The 24,217-nt window shown below is 39.7% G+C and overlaps 1 protein-coding gene across 1 annotated transcript in view; it reads left to right on the plus strand.

Annotated features, from left to right (window-relative positions):
- MICU2 (mitochondrial calcium uptake 2) overlaps positions 1–24,217 on the plus strand; it is a 116,997-nt gene that overhangs the window by 70,754 nt on the left and 22,026 nt on the right. The window contains exons 3-7 of the mRNA XM_053456429.1: positions 8,374–8,405; positions 9,067–9,142; positions 12,852–12,899; positions 17,490–17,572; positions 19,622–19,687. Of these exons, the coding sequence (XP_053312404.1) occupies positions 8,374–8,405; positions 9,067–9,142; positions 12,852–12,899; positions 17,490–17,572; positions 19,622–19,687 (305 nt within the window). The remainder of the gene's footprint in view (positions 1–8,373; positions 8,406–9,066; positions 9,143–12,851; positions 12,900–17,489; positions 17,573–19,621; positions 19,688–24,217) is intronic.

The following is a 24,217-nucleotide window of genomic DNA, read 5'->3' on the forward strand; positions in this document are numbered from 1 at the left end:
ACTAAAGAGGTTCCCTGTAATAAAGTGTTATAAGCTAGATGTTTTTACACTGACAACTGTTTTTAAACCATATAAACCATTCGGATTGCGTGCGATAGATTAATACAGCAGAAAAAACATCTATAGGTAGCACTCTGGTGTTGAAATACAACGCCCATGATTCACAGTAAGGCTTAAAGTTGAAAGCTGGAGAGCTTTGGAAATAGTGGCTTTGGTGCGTGAATAGTCCCTTTGAAGTAACCTCTATTTAGGGGTCCCATCAAATTTTCGTCTCGGAAGTGGGGCAGTTTCTGTGTGTTTAGACCCACGCCACTTCCAGTAGGCAATAACATCTATCCACAGAGTTTCATCTTGGGGTGGAGATCGGGGTATAGAAGAAGTTTGGCATAGTAGGTATGTGTACATGGCCTTAAATCTGCTTAGAAGATACATATTTAGGATAATTGCTTACGTGGATCCTGGGCACATTAGACCTTGGAGGAAAGGAAGTATAAGCAATGTTTAAGACTCATTTAAAGGACCTTATTGTCCACATGAGAGCCTCATATGACTCAAAGGTTTTGTATGGAACTACCTGAGAAACTCAGTGTCTCTCATACAACACAACTTGTTGCATTTATTGGTATAGGATCCAGGTCCCCTCATTTATTTGTGTGGCTCGGACAATATTTTTCAATGCGCCAGTAGTTGTGTTGAGTGTGAGTTGACACGCTGCCGTGTTTGTATTCCTGTTTGGAAGGGAAGGTTATGTGGCTTCAAAACTACATTGGAAAGGAGCTTGCTGTTTTTACCGAGGAATTTATGCAAAAGTCATTTGTGTGTTTGTTTTCCTGGCCGGATTGTAAACTTGCAGCCAGAGCTGTAAACTGTAAAATCTGGAACCCCAGTGAGGTGCAGCCACTGTTTGGAATGAAACCGGGTATAATTGCAGTTTAGACGCAAGGCAGTGATCTCACCCCTGTCTGCAGAATATCTGTGTTCTGTGGGAGCGCAGGTGTAATCTAAAACCCTGACTGACAATACATTATACAGAGCAGGCAGGCAGGCATTAATTAGCTCTGACATAGTACATTGCTATGTTCTCTTCGTTGAGCTAAGGGATCACACAAAAAGATACTTTGCAGGGCTATACAAACCTGCACCGTGAGGACATAAGACATGCTTATCCAATGCTACTTCTCACTGATCTGAGGACAAACCATCTGAGAGCTCCTCCAAAACTCGGGAGCTTTGAGTTCGTTGATAACGTTATGAAACCATCTGGTGCTTTTCCACTGATCCAGAGCTAGAATGTCTGCGACTGAACTGGGTGACTCCAGTTTCTGTGGCTCTGGGTTCATTAGAATGAGACGTGAGGATGATGTCACTGGATGAACTCTTAACAAGGGTGCGTCATCACACCCTACAGTGCATGTAACTAATATTCAGAGCTTCTAGCAGAATAGATAATTAAAACATTAAAACGTAATGGCATCAAAATGTGGCAGATTTGAGGAAAACCGATAAATGTATCGTTTTCTATCAAGTAGAATGTGGCTTACATTTTAAGCTGTTATCACATTAGTTTCTGTGGCTCCGTCCCTTGTCGCCCTTTAAAGACTCAATCCGGCTTTTAAAATATCCCGTCGGGCTCCTACGTTCTACGTAGATGAATGCAGCCCAGTTAATGTTGTTGTACTTAAATGAAAATGTTACTGTATGACGTGAAATACCTTTAAGGTTAGGAGGTCTTGGCTGCTTCTTATCAAGCGTTAATCTGAAGGGGAATGGTGGCTTTGATCTTGATCAGTGCAGGTTCATTCACTGTCCTCGGAGGAAGGTCATAGCTCCAAAGCCATTTGCTCGGTTGCACACACAGAGACGTATGTTCTGTTTACATTGCTGTAGAACCCTCTAGTATACACTTCATTTGATTTAAAGATGCTGTTCCACTTAGATAAAGCATTGATTGTGCTCTCTAGCATGCTAAGCAAATAAACCTTAGCAGAATTATTTTGTCTTCATTCTTTCCTCTAAGGTAGTAGAGTATAAACACAAACTTTAAAAAAAAAAAACCCTTTAGTTTCTATGGCAACACTGTATCAGTGACTGCCTTTGTGTCACATGACAATTGAGCGTTCCCCACAAAATATATGAATGAGATAAATTTTACATGATTATTTCTGGGAAAGGTTTGGATGTTTAACAGTACTCGAAATTATGGGTCTAATGCATTTAGTTAGAGAAGTGGAATAGCACCTTTTAATCTACTCGCCATTTCTGTACTGTGTATGTAATTCCTCTATTTTCACATTTGCCGCATGCTTGATAAATTCCTTATGAGCTTTTTATCATCGTTTATATTTCATCATGTTACTTGGTACAAAATGCCTACAGTCTCTAATGCTTTTCGTCGTGTCAGCGCTCATAAGAGTAAAGTAGTCGAATTCCGTATCTCTGTTCAATATGGTAATATATCTGGTTTTGTACAGTTGTGTTCCCCAGAGCTGTTCAGGAGATAAACGGGACATAACAAGTAGTGCATCATATAACAATATGGACTTACAAAACAAACAGTAAAGGGGGCTCTGTGCAAATGAGCTTACAATCTAGAAAGCCCTCCATACATAATACTCTAGGAGACGCCATATAAAGTTAGTACTAGGTTCTGACAGGTCCACAAGTTCTAATTAAAGTAAAACCCTATGTGTGCATAAAGTGGCCCTGAGAAAGATGAGCCATACATTGGAGGCTTTTTGTCTCCAATAATTAGTGTATGATGTTTACGCTCCTGCTGTAAATCGGTCTACATTAATCACAATTATTATGCATGTAGGTTTATTGAAATACTTCATAAAAGATAATTTGCTCAGTATTTACTGATGGAAGCAGGCATCTCACGTTATTACTTGGAAGCTATGTTGCTGTAGACCCCGCGCTGGCACTGAGATAGTAGGGCAAGGCTGGGCTGTGACGCAAAGCCCCGGGAGGTGGAACGGTGCCAATGTTGGCTTCTTCCCAAGAGTGTGCATAAGCTGTACTAATTTCCTGAGAGAGCGACTGCCCTAATAAAAGTCTCTGGCTCGGTGCTTAGCAGACCGGGCTTACGTGCATTGCTTTTATCCTTCACATGGTGACAGCGTTAACGTGGAACATCAAAGATCCCAGAGGGTCCACAGTGAAGAGCAATGTTTTTGGGAAGTCATGAGCTACAGTTTTACCATTTTTATAAGTCCTGCTCCCAAAGATGATCCGTGTCTCCCCCCTGAAGACCACAGTACTCCAGCTGGTCCTGCTTAATGTTCTTAGGAATTGAGAGGACCCTGTAATCACACAATTTGTTTTTGTTCTTTAATCATTATCTTAGATGTTGCATTCTTTATATTCAAACATCCTCTATAAGAACAAATTATCACAAAAACATATTGTGGTGGTGGGGTATTTAAGTGATCAGTAAATATTCTGCTTTTAGGTAAGCATGTAATATTCCACAAAACTGACCTCCCTGTTCTTTTATCTTTGCGACAGAAAATATTCAGTGCTTTGTATATATTTTATTTATGTCTTTGGCCTAAACATCCAGTCACTTGATGGCCACCCATTTACGGTCTCGAGGTATATGGATATGATAGCGCTTCTTCTGAGAATTAAGTAGTCGGGTCATGTGCTGACAACCGGGACTGTCACAGAATATTAAACAGATACTCCAGCCATCATATGCACTTTAATGATAGCTGAGTGACCCCGCACTCCTCCTCATGCCACTGTGCCAACATAGTATACCCACCACCAGATGTCTCCAGCACTGGTTCATGTAGAGCTCCAGGGTGGTCTCGTTATATTCTAATGGGGGAACTTTCCTGCTACTGGTTGGCCCAAAAAAGGAGCTGCAACTTCTTTTTAAGGTAATACATTTTAACAGGTTGAATAATGCATGTTAAAGTACTTACAAAGTGCTATAATATGCGTTTTTTCTGTTATTGGGGCTGTCCCTTTAAAGTAATATTTTACATTACTGACTACATGTGAGAATTTAATTTTAAAAAAGCTCATATTTCACTAATTTGCTTATAGATCTATAAAGAGCAATCCATAAAGAAATACATGATTTAAGAACATGGACAAATGTAAAATGTATTTGAGACATTTTCTCTCTAAGCGCTCTATTAGCCAGGACAGCATCTTTGTTATAATCTACAGAGCTCAAAATGTTAAATGATCCTAAATGGACCATGTCTTCGGATCCTAACTGCACGCGGTGACATTGTGACGCGAGGACACGGTATTGGGGGCGGTGGATGTCTTCAGGCTGGTGGCTGCGGCTTATTCTGGCAAGACTAGGCTCACATCTGGAATATGTAGAAGGATACCCAGAGGGTTTCATCAGTATGCATCTATTCCGCAATACCAAGGTGCGCTCATTCTTATTGTAATGGCATTTTATTGGACATTTCTCAGAGATATGTGTGTCGGCCTAAACGTCCACAAGTGAAGACTTATGGCAAAAATCTACAAACATGAAATGCCTTACAATGTTATTACTGCAAAGGAATGCTGTATTATAAGCCCTATGCCCAGGTCAGCTCTAGTGACACAGCTGCTAATGCACACTACTCTCATATACCGCGGAGCACACAACACTAGAGCCTTAAAGGAACAGTCCAGACCCCAAAATTGTGTTTATTTTTAATGCACGTTGGAGTCCATTATGCATGGATGCCAATGCATTTTACTGAGGCATGCATTCTTTGGTAATAGAAGTCTGTCTTGACTAACTCCATTCTTGGCTCCATCTACTGAAACCAGGGAGTACTGTTATGTGAACTTCCTGCACATGCTCAGTAGCCTTCCCATTGAAGTCATTGAAGCAGCAGCCAATCGCGAAAATATTAAAAGAATAAAAATATTGGTGTTCATATAGCATGCATGTCATTGGCTGCTTCCACTCCCTTGATTTCAGTGGGAGCTCTACAGTGCATGAAGCAAGGAGGAGTTAAACGAGACGGAAGAAATAGCTAAAGAATGCATGCAGTGAAATGCGCTGGTGTCCATGCAGGATATGCACCTAATATGAAAACTAAATCAGCCTGGTCCTTCCTGTGTGGTCTCACGCGCTGAGCTATCTGGGAGTCGGCAGTACATCTTTCATGTGCAGGAACTATGTACCTCAGAACTATGTGCCGGCTCTGGGGACCCTGGTGGCGCTTTGACAAGGCATGTTCTTTCTGGATAGATTCTTGGAGAAAGAGAAGCATTTATGCTCCAGAAATCTATCTGCATTATTCTTTCTTCTTCTACCTTCTTCCTCTTCTCTGTGAACCTGACCTCCCAGTGCACTTCCGCAAAAAGGCGGAGCCATTTGGCACAGCCTCTCCCCCATTCCTCCAATCCGGGGAGAAGGTGTGCCCAGAAGCTCCGCCCTTTTTCTGTGCTCAATATAGGGTGACAGTGATATAGCATAGTGGATGTCGGTGTGGTTTTGGGGGGCACAGTTTGGGGGAGGGGGCAGTATTTCATCATTAGTCACAGGCAGTACCATGTCTTGGGCTATCCTGATGCACCTTGTTGCAGTTTATGGATGTTCAATGGCAATAAAAGAGATACAATAATAAACGTATACTAATAAAACCGCGTCTCCTTTAGAATAAGTTTAGAGGACTAAGCGTTCAGGTTGATCATATAATGGCTCCTCAATATCGTCACTGCGATTAGGGAATGTAGTGACCGGAGCATCGGTAGAAGATGATGGCGCGATTGCAATAAGCTAGTCCACCCCAACCAACCCCCCGACCACCCTAGTCGGCCTCGGCCAGAATACGTCGCTGGTTACTGGCCCATGGAAAGTTATTTCCCAGTTTTAACCTTACTGCTTTAAGGACAGACTTCCACTTTTTGTAAATAATGCCCCTTGTCTTTTTTGTGGCATTGACAGATTTAAATGGCATTCTTTCTCTGTTTTATTTAAAGAATGTAAAATGCAGGGCAGAGGGCAGCTTGTTAAAGAGCGTTGACTCTTGTTGTTCTCGCTAATCACCGTGTGTAGCTGCTGCTTTGATTCCAGAAGCTGGGCTCATCGGACTTGTTATTAGACCAAAGTAAACGTAAACCGCAAGTTAAGCATTATTCTTTTGAAGGCAAACTTAAATGCCACAGTCTACGACTTTCCTATAAACCGAAGCGCTTCCTTTTCAACTCCTTTTCAATTTAAGGGTCAACGTAAAGGTTAAAAAATAATGAAAAAAAAAATCTTAATAGCAAAATTTCTCCCCTGCTTCTGCTCACTGCGATGTGATTCATGTTTTTTCATTTAAATTCATGCATAAAGTGGGCTCTATCACAACTATTGCCATAGCAAATCACTATGTGGAACAGCAGGGTTATTTTAGGATCCTGTACACCCCTTGGGATTTTACTCACGGCTGTAATTCGCCGTACGGATACGTTGCATGAATATCATTAATACAGTCATACAAAGCAGCTATTCCCAGTGTGACGTAATATCGAGCAAAGTTCCGATTGGGTGCTGGTATGAAATAATATTAAATAATGACTATGCCATTTAATGTGGACCACTGGTGCAAAACACTGTGATATTGGGGGCATATTCACTAAATGGATAGTTTTGTTTTAACTCCCTCACGTCGCTATTTGTTGTTAAAGGGCAATGCCGTGGTTTTCTCCAGCAAGGAGGCAACAGGTGGCCTGGTCTTTTCTATAAGTCAATGTACAAGACTAGAGAAAGCTCACATATTTAACTATACATTATACAGGGCCTGCAAAGTTCTTCCTGCAGCAGAAGCTGGGGGTTGGCCCATTATAATGTATAATGAAGTGAGGGAGATGAAACAATATGCTTCTGCCAAACTCTTCCATGAATAGACACATTGGGGTTTAAACCAAAGTGTCCCCGTGTGTGGATATGAGAGCCCCAGCAGCTCGTATTATTACTAATTATTTCTCCCCTCAATGACAGGTAAGACCAGCAGACATGAAGGCCAATAACTGCTCGTTTGGAAGTGATTCCCGATAAATGGGATTAATATATTACTTGGATTTGGGCCGTTTTTGTTTCCTGGGAAATTTTGAGCCCCCCTGGGCACAAGGGGGTATATATAGAAAAAAAGTGTTCACCACGGCAATCCATGAAATGGTCCAATCAGCACCTTGCAGACGTCGCTCCAGCATCCATTCTTATATCCGACCTTCAGGACTCGATTTTCAGTGGTACTTTACCTTCGGTATACGTTGGGTTAAATTTGCAGCCATTTTTTTATGCCGTTTACGTGCTACTTGCTGAAGTGTGGGGCTTAAGAAAATCTGTCTCTGCTTTTATTAGAAGTCTTAAAGATCAAAAAAAACACTTCTTCTTTTTCTACGGGTCTTTAAACCTTTGATGGAATTTTGGCTCCCGCCATACAGTACATTTTTCTCCTGCGTGCCTCCACCTATCTGAAATATTCCATGCAATGTTTATACTTAAACTCGCACACGCTAGTCACCAGCTACAAGCACTTCATGTTACAGGCAAAGGGCCACTTTTCTACTCAGTCGGGGGGAAAAAAGGTGCAACGATAACACGATGTTTAGATAGTGTCAGGAAAGACTTTGCCTGCGGCGAAATAAATGAAATTAGTCGATAGCCATAACTAACAAAACATCAATAAGCGCAGCTGATTCAGCTTTCAGTCGCCACGGGGCAAAAGTGGTTTCATGTTAGATCTTAATTGTGAGAATAGAAATGTTTTTCCGTGAGATATCAAGCTTCGACACAAATCCAAGGAATGAGCCTGACATCAGAGTTTGGAAATGCGTCCGGGTCGAATTAAGCTAGTGCACACTTGCATTCGGAAACACCCATCGCTTTTGTACAAATGGCTTAATAATGACAGGGAAATTCAAAGAAATACGATTACCGGGGGGAAAAAGGAGCCTGTGTGATAAAAAACAAAACAAAACAATCTATTACCCCATGGGATGAAGAAGAACTGCTCACCACCTAGCAGGCTCCTTGGGCAGCCATGATGCGGTCGGACGAGGGCTTTGTCATCGGAAAAGAAATAAAAATTATTTTTTTTTTTTACACTTGTGAGCAGTTCTCAAGTTTACGCTGAATATTAATCTTTGGTGATTTTTAAAGCCAGGAGTAATCTGAAGGGGTTGTGGGCTGCGTATAAAAAGTGATTCTGGCTCATTGTTTGAAAATGGGTCTTGCCACCATATTCCAATTGGTTGCTATGGTAATAAGACCACTTTAGAAAATTAGAACCAATTTATATGTCATCCCCAGTATATTGTTTTATGGGATATTTACTGACCTTTTGAATCCTACTTTATGACAAAGATACCAACTGGTTATATATTTATATATCTTTTTTTTTTTTTGTTTGTTTACAGGTAAAGCTACTTCTAAACGATTGACTAAAAAGGTAAGTTGTTATCTAAAGCTTTATTTATTTTTGCCCAGATTTGTGGCCAGTTGCACCTGTAACTTTACTTTATGCGCAAACAGAGCGTTGTCATGACCATAGCTGGGAACTTGTGAGCTCCGGCTACCCAGAGCCTACCTTTGCAGGACGCGGCCAGGACTGCCCGCTGACCTCGGTGGGCGATTTTAAAGCGGAAATTGGGTTTCACCTGAATCCTCTGGGTCGCCCTATCCCCGCCCGAGCGTTCCCTGGTATGGTCGTGACAGGACATCCCTGCCAACTACCCTGTAGTTACGTGTGTCTGCAATGGGACGCCCAGCGGGTGTGGAGTATGAGGGGCACGTTGGGTCCAGACACAGAAATTTAACATATATGTACATATGTTCTGTAGATCTATCTAGGTGCTGGTTTGTACATTTCAAGAAGCTTTTTTCAGTCTGAACCCTCTCTAAAATTAAACTCCGGGTGCAAAATGGGTGCATGTCAGCTACCTAACTTTAGGTAAAGATAGCCAAGGCAAAGGAACGTTGCTCGTTATATGAAAAAATCACATTTTTTTGTGTTCAGTTCATCACATGCGATGGTAATACCCAAACCGGGAACACTTGTCATTTCCCGAAACCCACTTACTAACATTTAAATATGTTCTGTGTGTTTATAGGATGTGGAGGCCATGTTATGTGAAGCAGCTAAGGTCAAACCAGGACCAACATTTTTCAGAGACCTGGGTGATAAAGGTAAACCCCCCCTATACCCCTCCCCCCAGCATCACTTACATGTGTAAGAAATGAAAACCAGCGACTGCTAAAAACTGTTTCTGGTTCAAAATATAAACACGATGGATATATTGCCAACAATTCCAAATTCATTTTGTTGTTTTGGATCAGATGGAGTCCTACTCGGGCACCAAGAATCTGAGTGCCGCCTAACACGAGGATTACGTCACAAATATCAGCTCTATGGGAATAATATGGCCCTGAATTTTAGACTAAATATAGCTTAAACGCCAAGTCTGATTGAAAATAAAATACATTTGTTTAATGATGCTAAAAGCTAAATATTTGACATTTTCCCGCTTTTAAATATATTCTAATAAAATACAGGGAGGCCCTGCATAGATTATGGGTAATTGCAAGTAACCTGTCATTGTTTCTTCTCTCTCCGTCTCCATAAAGGTTATCTATTGTTTTAACTTTCTTTATGCACCGGCGCATATTTAAATTTCACAGCTATAAAGGTCACAAATTAGTCAGCATTCTGTAGATAAATGCGGTGTCGCCTTGCACCCGTCTAATCCCGTAATTATAAAGTATATCTGTGAGGTCATTCATTTTCCTAACAGCAAGAATTTTCTTTTTCTTTTTTTTTTATAAATGTTCTTTCTTTTATCTTTACATTGTTTCTCTTTTTTTTACCCTTTTATTCTCTTTTTGCCTTTTTAAAATCTCTAGAATGAATACAAAATGTTATTTTCTTTTAGCTTTTAACTGTGATGCTGGTTATTTTTCTTAAAATTATAAGAACATGTGGTTCTTATAATGAATGCTTTTATAATGGGGTAGAATCCATTCTAAACTTAATTGTGAATGAAAATGTGGGCAGTTATATTAACCCAACTTAACCTGACGTTATCTCTCTCGCGTTCTTTCTTTTTCTCGCTCTTTCTTTTTCTCGCTCGCTCTTTCTCGCTCTCTTTTAATGATGGGCACATCGGCTAGCATCTATATAATAAGCCCCTATAGACTGGGCTCCAGTTGGAGTACAATGCATCCTGTTGATGCATTGTACTCCAATGCATCAATGTTGCCCCGTTGAAGAAATATTAAGTATTTTGGATTAACCTCTAATAGCCAGCGGGAAAGGCACTGAGCGCGCATGCACAGACAGAAGGCATTAAGGATTAAATAAAGCTTGTGAAGAAGCTGCAGCCAGGTGAAAACCCAGGCATCGTTTCCATCGTTTCCAACTGAGACACCACTTGGATTGGAGAGACCGTGACAGAGAGATAAAGCACTTACTGACACCTTAGGAAAAGCTCCTTTAACTCTGCGCTACTGCTGATTTTGTTCTTTTCTAGTCCGTTTGTAGTGCAGTGGGTACATAATGTATTGTGAAGGGTTAATGCCCTGAATTTCTTCTTCCTATGTGTTTACCCAGCGTACATAACCTAAGCGCTGCTGCGGTGAGAACACTTGTATGTAAACAGAATCTTGGGCCGCATTTTGTTCCTTTTTTTTTTTTTCTTTTCCAGAATAGAAAAATGTCAGGTGCGTAGAGCGCTTGCGGGGAGCACATTACCATAATCCTCACCAGCAGCATTCTCGCTGCAAATCTCTCTGCCCAGCAAACACACATTCTTGCTGCTTATTGCCGAGCGATGACATCTCCTTTCAATAGGGACTTGCATCAAAGACGGAGGCTGCAGTTGCTACAGTTTTGTCTGCTCCGTACAACTAAAAATATACAAATCAAAAAGACCTGGCGCTGCGTACACGATATTACAACATTTTTCCAAGTTCTTGGGAAAAGTATAGAAGCAGGGTCTTGACAAGACATATTGACAACTTGGGTAATGTTGACATTAATGAACCATTTACAAAAATCCGCTACAGAGTGTGCTAGATTATGGTATAAAATGGTATAAAACAAGTGTGTGTCAAAAAAAAAAAAACGTACACTTCATGCTGCATGCGCAGGAGAGCTGTGAGTGTTGGTGACTTCTCTTCTGCCTCTACTCCCATCACACTGAGCTCTGCTAAAGCCAATCCGCAGTCTGTACTCCCATCACACCGAGCTCTGCTAAAGCCAATCCGCAATCTCTACTCCCATCACACCGAGCTCTGCTAAAGCCAATCCGCAATCTCTACTCCCATCACACTGAGCTCTGCTAAAGCCATTCCGCAATCTCTACTCCCATCACACTGAGCTCTGCTAAAGCCAATCCGCAATCTCTACTCCCATCACACTGAGCTCTGCTAAAGCCAATCCGCAGTCTGTACTCCCATCACACCGAGCTCTGCTAAAGCCAATCCGCAATCTCTACTCCCATCACACCGAGCTCTGCTAAAGCCAATCCGCAATCTCTACTCCCATCACACTGAGCTCTGCTAAAGCCAATCCGCAATCTCTACTCCCATCACACTGAGCTCTGCTAAAGCCATTCCGCAATCTCTACTCCCATCACACTGAGCTCTGCTAAAGCCATTCTGCAATCAGTACTCCAATCACACTGAGCTCTGCTAAAGCCATTCCGCAATCTCTACTCCCATCACACTGAGCTCTGCTAAAGCCAATCCGCAATCTCTACTCCCATCACACTGAGCTCTGCTAAAGCCAATCTGTACTCCCATCACACTGAGCTCTGCCAAAGTCATTCCCATCACCATGGCTATATAACACGACTCCAGATTTTAGGTATTCGCTTTGCTGGAAACCGCTAAGCTTTCCTTATCTATTAATTAGTGCCGATGTAAACAAACGTAAATGATGTTTACTCATCAGTAAATTGCGTATAAACACGCCATTCTCAACGGACTCCTGTACTGTATAAACTTCATTTGATTGATTAATTCCACTCGCCTCTAAGGGTTTATATTAAGTCACCCTGACATTGTCTTGTTATCTCTTATATGAAAAATATGTAGAAAAGGCGATTTAAAAAAAATAAAATGAAATTACTTTTAATTTTAGTTTTCTATTTATCCTCATCTTAAGTATTTCTTAGATTATTTTTTTTTTTTTTTGTAATAATGCCAGTATTTTCTGTTTATACACAGTAGAATTATTTAATCACGAGAAGCACTGGAATTTTCCTAGAGGAAAAAAAAAATCACCTTGAAAAAAAGGACATAAAAGAATATAAAATGAGGCCTTTTGGCATGGGTCCCGGCTGCCCTATCTGAGCAATCTAGTAACCTGCCAGCTTGACATGTCCCTCTCGAGAGCCTAAAACTGGCTACTCTTGGCCCTTCCGAGGCTGCACAGAGTTGCGAAATACTGTGATCCTTTTCAGTAACGGAGGACTACTAAATATGACAGAGGGAGTTTAATTTATTTTTTCCCTTCATATATACAATTAATATTTTGGGGGGGAAATCCTATATTTATTGCAGACGTTTCGTTGAAAACAAATCAATGTTACTACTTTGAATTTGGGTAAAAGCATAAAACAGATGCGAATATTTTGGGCTTATCGGGTTCCTTGTCCGCTCGCCTCAGACACGAGCCGGCGCTGCACGGTGCGAGTCTCAGCGATGACACCGTGAAATATGTGTAACCGATCTGCGGTTCCTTGTGTGAATGTGACACGGAAACATAAACTGGATTGTCACTAATAAAAAATGAACCCAAATGCCTTAAATCTGGCTGCGGTGGGGATTTTTGTGTGGCTGGGATCGTGTTCTGTTACTTACAGTCTGTAACTTTGTTCCTTTTTTATTGTTCTAGGATTGATTTCCTACACAGAATATTTGTTCCTGCTGACAATACTGACAAGTAAGTTTCATACGATCCCTCAATGTGGGAGTAAGAAGTCTGATTATTTTAACCTTTCCTTTTCTGCTTCTGGAACAGCAGCGTGTTACGGGGTAACTGCGGTGCGGAATGGTAAATGTGGGGCAGTAAATGCACTGTTCCTGCCCCACGTACATACATTCATACAATGATGCTGTTTCATCTATGGGTCCCATAGCAGCCCTAAAGCACATATACATGGGGGGTAACTAGGTGGCCATCACGCACTCAGGAGACCCATGACCGCATATTAAGTCGCTGGAGCAGCACTATTGGTAAGCATATGGCTCTACTGGCCCAGCTCACAGACATTTTTTGTGCCAGGTGGCTACCTTTGGCCTGCCACTTAGTGGCCCCTGAGTCCTGGTGCAGTTTCCCACTTATGCCCCATTGTTGGTCCGATCCTACGCTACTATGCCACTTGCCACATTGCCATTAAAGTTGTGCGATTGTCCAGTAACAGGTAACACCACCAGATCAATTTTTTAATGCCAGGAAAAATAGTAGATATCTTTTAATTTACCTACTAAACCTTTAATACGTATGACTTGCCAATAATTTAGTTCCACCATCAATATAGCAATAATTTGCAGAAAAAGTACACGTTTTTTCCCTCCTGTTCCAAGAATACGTAGGCAAACTGAATGCAAGTGTCTGGTATAGTAAAGGAAAAGGACAAGCCAGGAAGACTAAGGGGATCTACAGCCATCCGAGCTGGCAGGGCTGATACGGTGTTTTAATCTTGAAGAGTCTGGGTGTTTAAAGTTTGAAAGGGGAGTTGTCAGACAGGAATGCGAGGATGCCGAGGAGAGCCTTAAACACTGCGCCGTGGAGCGATCCGCTCTGGCACATGACATCACCCCCGCCATCAGTGCCTCTTACAGCCTATTCATCATCGCTGACTGCGTATTACAGAGGGGAAGAACTAATCATTTCTGATAATTTATATACGTATGATACATTTCTGTGTAGACACACTTTATCTGCCAATCTTGGCAAATCATTTCATTGGACATTATAGTCATGCAATATTATTATTATTGTTGTTGTATATAGCACCATCGTATTCCACAGCGCAGTAAACCGGACATAACAAGTAATATGTAACATAACTATTTGACTTACAGAAACAGGTGAGTAGGGGCCACACACACGTATCTAGAGATAATAAATATATATATATATATATATATATATATATTATTTATTAAAATGATTATCTAATAATAATTTAATATCTAATTAAATTCTGATTACTTTAATGGAAACATTTAATATAAAGTCATGACGGAGTTATTCTGTCAGTGAAACAATAACTAAAATTTAATTTCTTTTTATAGTAGCTTATAAGAAAAATTGGTAAGTAAAGTTCTACGCAGGGGCAGTGCTCATATGAACAGGGCCGGTCCTAGTGCCACACAACTCAGGTGCCAACAAGAAATGAAGTAGAGATCCATACCGCCATTGGCATTGTCAATGCGTAAAAGTCATGGGGTCCGTGTGGTGCTACAAAGAGGCTTCTTACTCGGAGCACTCTTTGGCCATGGACTAGCCCTGCGTGTGAAAGACAGAGTCCTTCATGTGTTTCTGCCTTTGCTGCTCTTAAAGGTGTCCTAAAGTGTTATGGAACACTTTTTTCCAAAACCAAAATCTAACAATGAAAGCATTATGTCAGACAGAATATGGTCATCGAAAGCTAGCAGGGATGGCATTTATTGTGTTTCGTTATATAATATAAATGGCCCTGCGTATTCACTTGATGACCTTAGAAATTCTAACAATGTATGGGCATCTGGTGCCATCTATAGGCAATATGTGATAAGTAACGCGCCTGCAATGTCCTTTAAGATATACAAGTAGACGAAAGAAGTGTCGCTCTGCATAGGCTCGTCTACTGATATTATTATTTAGTCTGAGCGTTTGGTCGTAGTAACTGGAGGTATTTTAGAGAAGTCTACACCGATTGAGAAGTTGGTGAGCCCTTGCTATACAGTTCTGGGACATTCACTTCTAGAATATTGATCTTGGTGTTCTAAGGCTCTATTGTCATTAAGATAAATCGTGAACTAAACTTCCCATAGACCAACAACTCTAATGTCAATATGGGACAGAAATGGCTTCTCACAGCTTGGTAGGGGAAAAAAACACATAAGGAATAAATATATTATTGTAGGAGAAATTTAATATTTGAGCAACAACAAAAAAATGACTCGTAAACATGTTTTTGAATGTGAGCTGACCTGAAATATTAAGTAAGGGAATCCTTTTCATTTTGTAAGATTGGAGAACCTGGATTGATGTTTGTATTTTAAGCTATGTTGAGTGTAACTCGCTTGCAAAGACTATAAGAAAACGTAATATTTGAAGGATGAAGAAAAATTGCTAAACTCCTTTTCTCTGAAACCTGGTAGGCAGATACAACCACTTAAAAAATCTGTACTTGAAAATATTAAGAACCTTTTAGAAGGTTTCATGGAAGACGGCTGGTTATGGGAGGTGTGCAGTAACACATCCTTAATATTAAAACGTAAAACTCTTGAAAAATGATCTTGCGAAGAAGAGTACTTTGATCATTTACACCACTCCACAGCGCTCAGGTTAAACCCCATGTTCAGTGTACCTACTCTCTAAAAACAACTTTATCTAACATATTAAGAATTGAAACCATGTATCAAAAACACCAGTAGCAAGATTAGTAGTACATTCTATAAAAGTAATTGTGCCAGACATCAGCAATAGGATAGATGGGATTTTGCACCTATGATAGTCCTGAAAGTCTGTATGATTTTCTAAAAATAAATAAATGTAAAAAAAAAAAAAAAAAACAGTACTACAAAAATATACCACACACAACATATCACATTGTTCTCTTGTGACAGATTCCATTGAAACCCAGTGGCCTTTAATTCTGAGCTAGATTGTACTTCTATTCATTCCTTTGTAGCAGGTTACATGGCCCTCATTAGAAACAAACATCTTCTGTCTTTGCTTGGGAATTGTATTTCATACCGATCCAGTTGACTTAGCGCAAGAGGCATCAGAATACAGCCAATATCTTAGAAATCTTAGAACAACATTCCATCGAGAAAGAAACTTCATTTTCCAGAGAGAATGTTCTTTACGTTGGACGTTCCAGTAGCTCCTAATTCCTGGCTCTCACTTAAGGTTCATTGTACTGCAAGTTTCATTTCTATTTTAAAGATTCTCTTACTAATGTTAGGTGTCTAAAGGGCAAGTACACGAGACTGAAACAACCTTTCAACGTTTGCACATTTGATCATTTGGAATTCTATCTGAACACTACTGGCTGTGAGATTAAGATCGCTAAGTATTAAACACTATTTGTAACCCTAACTGTTTAAAAAGAAATATATGGCATTCTTCTGTATGCCTGTGTATCGCTAGGTAAGACCGTAAGCTTCGCCGTTGATGAGCCAGTCAACATCTTAATGGTTCGACAGACTTGGATAATTATCAGGTGGTTCTGGAGGCTGTAGACGGTTGGGCTTTGTCTTCCAGTAAGACGGTTGGTCAGGCTTAGTCATTGACAAGTCAAACAGTTCAGGAAGGCTTTGCCGGTGCTGAGGGAGGTGATTGAGGAGGCTAACGCGGTGACTAGTGTGATTGGTGGGAAGGCTATAACTATAAGTTTGAAACCACGGCAGCACGATCTCAATAGCAACTTCAATTTCTTAAATGAACGTGATTTCAGAGACGGGAAGTTTGCGGTTGACGTGTCTTGTGCTTCATTGCCTAATCATAAGTGACCACAAACAACAAATATAAACATGCCTATGTAGATAAAAAAAAAAAAAGGTGAAAGAAAATGTAATCGATCAAGTAATTAATGTTATTGGTAAAAAATCTTAAGGAGAAACTAATAAAAAAAAATGCTTATAATTTTAAAAAATGTCATACAAAGCTATAGTAATATTGCTGTGTATGCTTGCCTTTTTTTTTTTTTTTTTTTTTTACTACAGGTTTGTATATTTTATACACGTTATAGGTGTATGGTGTAATAAATGTTTAAATGTCTGTAGTAGATTGAGCATTCATTAAAAACTTGTCCCCAGTAGCATGAGTTAACAACCCCAAAAAAAAATCAGTTTTGATATTGATAAAGTACTTTAATTAGGTTAAGTATAACTTAATGTTATTGGTTATTCATAAAAACACTGCCGATCCTCAGCTGTTTTCATTTCCAATTAGAACCACATTTATTTATTTAATGTTTTGGGTTTCTCATTGCATTGGATCCCGTATTTCAGTATTGTCTAATGTATAATGAAAGGGTTAACACTGGGCATCACAATATATATTACCATAGTTATCATAACGTATAACTTTAACTATTGTGTTTGTGGCCCCCAAAAAATCATAAAATTTTATTTTATGACTGTCATTGTTAAAACTAATTGCCCGATGACTTAACAGCACCTTAAATTATGTGCTGCTTGTCTGCAAGAGTTTTATGCATTCTACATAAGCTACATAGCTATTAAATCATAAAAACTCTATAGCTTTTGGTTATTTAATAAACGTATATATATATATATAATTTCATTGTTCCAGAACCACAGATTGGGTTTCACATTGCATTTAAAATGCTGGACTCTGATGGCAATGAACAGGTTGAAAAGAGAGAATTTTCTAAGGTAAGTAAATCTCATCTATAATTTGGCTTTAGAGGCCATTATTTTTATAGATGTAACATTACATGTGTTCAGAAATATGTTGTATGTCTACTGTTCCTATAAACACACTTCAGTTTCTCAATTACCTTGTAATCCCCATAACGAGAGACACATGTTTTTGAAGCATCATCCTTGGAAACTCATTCTAAATATGAGGAAGGCATCGGGCAATGTATGGCTCGCTAGCCGAGATTGGACTACAATGCTCATTGCTCCCATCTGCAAGGGGGTGTCCACTTAGCCCTCAAACAATTTCAGGCAAGTGGACCGGTAAGGACACAGTCCAAAAAAGATTTAGCAGACAACACCTTTAATGCGGACCATCCAGTCCTGTCCAAAACAGCAGTAAGAGAAAGGACCTCCACAGAAAACCCATATAAGGAGCACAATGCTGACATTTTGACACCCTAGTGGCTATATGTGGTATTGCAATCAAAATACACAAAAAACACGTAATTTCCGTTTCAGTCTGCGACCTAAAATCCTTAAATCAGAGCCGCCAATCAAGTGGTTGACTTCATACCACCCCTCCCATTCCAAAATAAGAGTGACTGGAAGTGTTGGGAGTTGTAGTTGGCCAGGAATGCATCATGGCCTGATATCAGTCCATGATGTCATTAATTACCATCATAAGGCAAACAATGATACAATTTTTTGTGTTGGTGGTCTGTGAATTTGTCCAATGGAGAAAATATTTATGCATTGTGCATATTTGGTGGCACAAAGACATCCTCTAGCGTTGGTTTTGCATTTATTAGAATGTAACCCCAGTTGTATAATAAAATATGTTCAAATGAAACATGTGAAAACGCTGAGCTGTGTGTACCAAGCTGTTCTTCCAGATATTCTATGTAAACCGTGTTAGTGTTTATTTACTATGGTAGTTGCGGTTAAATGAAAGTTTAATTTCTCGTAAATGTAGCAATAGAGGAGCAGCTCTGGCGGTTTTCTACTTGGGCGACCCTTCATGGTGTGCGTTTAAATTGCTGACGTTTAACTCTTATTCCCCGTGGAACGGTCATGCTGCAGCAGACGCCTCCTCGCGTTTCATCAAGGCCTTACAGACATCTACCTTTCTGAAGTTATTAAAATGGAGAGTTTACTGGATTACATGAATGTTTGTTTTTGTTTTGTTTACAAATAAAAATTAAAAAAAATCACAGAAAAACGATGCTATCAAACAATTTAACAGTAAACCCATTTTTATTCTTGCTTGCCTTTTGAGGAATTAATCTGACTCAGGAAGGTATGTGTTTTATTTTGCGTTCCATCATTTGCATCATTTATGTCGGCAATTATATGACAAGTTCTTTGCATTGCGCCTGTTTAAAAATAATAATAATAATAATAATAACAACCACCTGTTAACAGCTTGTAGAGGCTGCGACTTGGGGCAAGGAAGCAACACGCTTTATGGTGGAGATGACGGAAAATACCCCCTAGGATCCTATGACTTACACTTTGTACCCTTGAGTATCCATGTGTGATGTGTAACTTTCAGCTCGTATCTTAATACTATTCCTGTCCTATATAAACCACAAATAGGTCTGCGCTGCCAAACACAATATGCTCCGAGAAGTTGATCTAGAAAAGCATTTCTGAAGTGCAGCCACCATAAATATTAGGAGATGAGCAGAACGTGGCTATGGTCTTGATGGAGGCCACCATAAAAAAAACACTAGGCAAATAGATATATTGTTGATCGAGCAGACTTTTTAAATAAGGAGTTTAATGTTGATGGAAATTGAATGATGAGAAAAAAATGCGGGGGATTAATGTCTGGGTACCCCCAACTGTAAAAGCGACTTCAAAGAAATCGAAAACATTTATTATACATCTACTATTTTTCTGAATACGTTATAATCACCATAGTAAGAAAACCAAAACAAGCCCAAGTACAAACCTTTAACTGTTATTTTATTGCAAACATTTGTTCTGTATTGTAGATCACAATTAATTATTGGTGTTGCAGGTATGGGAAGATAATAACGTTTCCTTTTATCATTGTAGTTGCAAAAGATTATTGGGACCAAAGATGAGTTCAAGCCAGCCCTTGGAAATACAGCATCATTTCAGGTAAATACATATTCTACATACACAGCAAGGTTGTTCCTATTTTGTGAGTTTATGTCCTTAAAGTTCAGCTGTGCCCTGTTATACTTAGTTCTACAAAAAAAATATTTTGTGTAGTATGCAAAAAAAATGTTAAATAATTTATTGTAATTATCTCTTATTTATGTATCACCAACAATGTATGCAGCACTTCTTACAGTGCATACATTCAAGCCTTGCTCACAAACATGTAGAAAGACACGAGGTATAGGAAAAGAGGGATTGATGTATTGGTGGCAGTATTGGTGTTGTATTGGTGGCAGATGAAATACATCCTAGCTCAAAGGATCTTAAGAGGTTGATCTTAAATATATTGATGGTGGGAGTCAGGGCCGGCCTTAGGGCTGTGCGACCTGTGCGACCGCACAGGGGGCCATGGTTGCAGAGGCGCCTGACCGGGACTTAGATTAAAGCATCGTTTTTTTTTTTGTTTTTTTTTTAAACTTTATTTAACATCATTGATGTTAAATAAAGTTTTTTTAAAAAAAAACGATGCTTTAATCTAAGTCCCGGTCAGGGGCGCCGAGCGGTTGCTCGTGAAGTTCTCGGCAACCGCTCGGCGCCCCTTACTCTCCGTGACTCCGTCGCGGTGCCAGCATCTCATGTTGAGCGCCGGACTATACCGGCGCTCAACGTGAAATGCCGGCAGAGCGAGAAGACGGATGCCTCCCGCTCTTACCGCAGGACTCCGGCAACAAGGTAAGTGGGGGGGGGGTAGTTTGAAGGGGCAGAGGGGGGGTAGTTTGAAGGGGCAGAGGGGGGGGTAGTTTGAAGGGGTAGAGGGGAGGGGTAGTTTGAGGGGGGGTAGTTTAAAGGGGCAGAGAGGGCGGGTAGTTTGAAGGGGCAGAGAGGGGGGGTAGTGAGGGGGGGCGCCAGAGGAGTAGTCCGCACAGGGCGCCACAACGCCTAAGGCCGGCTCTGGTGGGAGTTGAAGTGGAAGTGAGTTCCAGTCGTCTGGGGCAGAACATATGTGGGGTCTTATAACAAGGAAAGTGATAAGGGATGAGGACAGCCTTAGCACACGGGAAGAACATTAAGACCAAGTAAGGGAGTATTTTGTTATGAGAGCAGTAATGTACGGGGGACAGTATCATGCAGTTCCTTGTATGTTTGTATAAGGGTTTTGATTGTAATTTTTGAAGTAATAAAATGTTTCCTAAGCTAAACTTACAATGTATTCTGCTGGATATACACCAAACCATCTTTTCTTCTCCGTTTATTTGTATTTTTTTTTTTTATAAAAAAGTAGTGTTTGCTAGGAAATATCACATTCTAAGCACATAGCGCCTTTTAATAAAAATACATTTTTGTTGTGTTATGTGTCAAAGGTATCTGATATGTGGCCACTGGAACCATGGCGGTTAATATATGGAGGTGTGTGGTTGCCCTGTAAGCCCAACTGTGCCAAAGGGCTGCAGTGAAAGGCACCTGTTATAAACTCAAAGGCGAAACCAGAACTTATATATATATATGGGGTAAAGGGTCCAAAAATGCCTTGCGAGTTTCACACTAGCAGCAGTTAGTCTGCTTGCAATACAAAACTCTGTACCATGGATCTCCCTGAGTCAAGGGGGTGATTTTGTTTAGTTTTTTTTTTAATGTAAATTCAAATTAGAAATAAAGTTCAGTTCATTAACGCAAAACTGCATATGTATTCTAATTTATCATTATGTGGATATACGAGATTAGTGTGGTCTAGTCCTTTTAAACCGTTGGGTAAAATAACTTTTGCCTGCTGGTGCAGTTGATTGTAGTTATCACTTTTAAGCATGTTTTTCAGATTTGAGCAGAAAGGTATGTTTTATGAAATCACAAATTAGAAGCCAAATGGTGTGAATGCATTCTCACAGAGTTAACAGATAGGACATGCAAATTACAGGATTCTATGATAGCTATAGAAGAACATAAGTGCCGGTATATAATAGAACCAAGCCAATAAACACATGAAACGTATATCCCGCCAAACCGGCAAGTGCCGGGCCTGCGGCAGTCAACACCAGTGGCAACCTTTATAATCAATGAATAATTAGAATACTGAAGCTCACACCGATGCTAAGGTTTCCCTCTATTTGAATTCTTTTTGTTCAGTGTTATAATAAAATATGCCCTGTATCTATTTCTTGGAATAATACCAAACCAGATCCTTTGCCAAAAAATGTATAAAAAGGCCTCTTAAATGTTTGCTAGTAATAATGTAAAGTCATATTCCATGCGGATTTCCATAGGGTGATCCCAAGAATGACACTGGTTTTTTGTTTTTTTTTAAGCCTGGCTGGTTGACCACAACCTTTGCTGCCTGCCCTGACCCGTAGACTTTTCTCCAATATCCAATCCTTCCCTAAACCTTCTTGGTAAAAATTTAATGTAGTAGAGTTTTTTGTGTTCTCTATAATGCTCTGGGAGCCAGAAACTTCTCGAAAATTCTATTTAAATGCAACTCCCTACTCTGTATCAGCTCTCTGTGTGTGTGTGTGTGTGTGTGTGTGTGTGTGTATAGATGCGTGTGTGTGTGTATATGTATATGTGTGTATATATATATATATATATATATAAAATTTAGCAAACTGAAATGAGATTCATAAAAAATTCAATATGAAATTTTACTGCACTTACCATATAAATAATATCCTTCTTTGTCTTAAATGTTTACTTCGCCTATTATCATTTCTTACCTCGCACAACACTGTTGTCTATGGGGTGTACTTAATGGATTTTTTAAGGAAAATTGACTTAAAATTTCTTATATACTCCCTCAATCATTCAAGAAAATCTTTAAAACAAACCAACAAAAAAACCCTATTGGAGGGAATACTTCCCCTATAAGTTAATTTCTGTGATCTGTGATTGCTAAACAGATGGATTACGAAGGCTTTGTGTCTATGTGGCACTATTCACTAACCCTTTTGATCTAATATGGGAAAGGAAAAAATGTCTGCTCTCCAAGATTGTTACCGCTTTGGGCAATGTGTAACAAGAATTGTAGGCGCGGTGTAATACCACATTCTTTCTCCGTGTGTTATTAATATCGAGTCCCAAATGACAAATAATTATCGGTGTTATATTTAACAGTTGGATGGATTAGAGTTTTTTTTGATGCTACATTTAGCTCACAAATGTCATACTTTTGGCTGAAAAAAAATTAACAATGTCAAGGATTGTATTAGTAACGTACTAAAGAAATGCTAAAAATACGAATACCCTTTGATTCCTTCTATTTAAATACCAGATGTTCACGTAATTCAACCAACTCGTCATGTGAACTGCTTGGTGCTTCTAAATTTGATCCAGCGTCTTTTTAATCCTTTATTATTATTTTGGGACGCCATAAAGTATTCTCTAAAACCTGTTTGCATCATATAGGGAGCGCTTGACATTTTATGAGATTTTATTTCTCCGGAACACAATAGAATTACAATGTTGCAATGTTAAGCTCTAAAACATTGTATGGATTTGTGCATCTACATAAGAGTGTTCGCCATTGTTCAAAAGTTTGGGGTCATTTAGACTTGTCGTTGGGTTTTGGAAGAAAAGCAAATTTTGTCCTTTAACATAAAATGGTTTAACGATACAGCATAGATGTTTTTAATGTTGTAAATTAGTATCGTAGCTGGAAACGTCTGATTTTTAATGAAATATCTTCATAGGCGTACAGAGGACCTTTATCGCTCCCATCACTCCTGTGATCCAATGGCATGTTGTGTTCCCTGATCCAAGTTTAAAATGCTAATTGATCATTAGAAAACCCCTTTTGCAATTATGTTATTTAGAAATGTCATTGTCTTCCTTTAAAACAGCTAAGTGACCCCAAACCTTTGACGGTAGTGTATGTAGAAATATATTTATCAAAGGAATTTTTTATTATTTTTTTGTTAGCCCCTTACACTAATGCTATTAGTCTTATCCATATTCCCTAATCATATAACTCGGATTGTGCAGCGTTTCACCCTGAGTCTCCTCAGGACTTTGAAACAGTATCTTCGATCTACAAGTAGAGGAGCCGTGTTTAGTAATGCCCCCTCCCCAGCCTGGTCCCATGTCTGGTCAGGTTACATCTAGTCCCGTCTAGCTCCTGCACCACAAACGTCTCACTGGGGCAAGACCTACCCTGACCGCTAGGAGAGGGAGAGCTCCGAGCAGCCAACCTTGAGGCGTTTTTTATGTATGCCTACTTAGCTCACCCCATTTCTGCTTTATAGCCTGCTTAGCAAAATTGTGAATCGGTGACATGCCTGCAATCTAGCAACATGCAAAAAAAAAAGTCTTTCTAATATCTGGAACAGATGTGGAAAAGTCAAATGAGACAATCAAAGGTTTTGTTTGTGGGTTGTAGGCATGAACCAGGTAAGACATAATCAAAGTCTGCTTAAAAGTCATTTGTTCAAAAATAAGTAAGTGGCTCACCATGTAGATAAACAATGTGTCTGCCTTTTAGGTAACCAGCTATACTTTTGTTTTTTTTTAGGTCAAGGGGATACACCTGGTGATTTAACATTT

This window comes from Spea bombifrons, chromosome 2, assembly GCF_027358695.1.
Source record: "Spea bombifrons isolate aSpeBom1 chromosome 2, aSpeBom1.2.pri, whole genome shotgun sequence".
Classification (NCBI taxonomy): Eukaryota; Metazoa; Chordata; class Amphibia; order Anura; family Pelobatidae; genus Spea; species Spea bombifrons.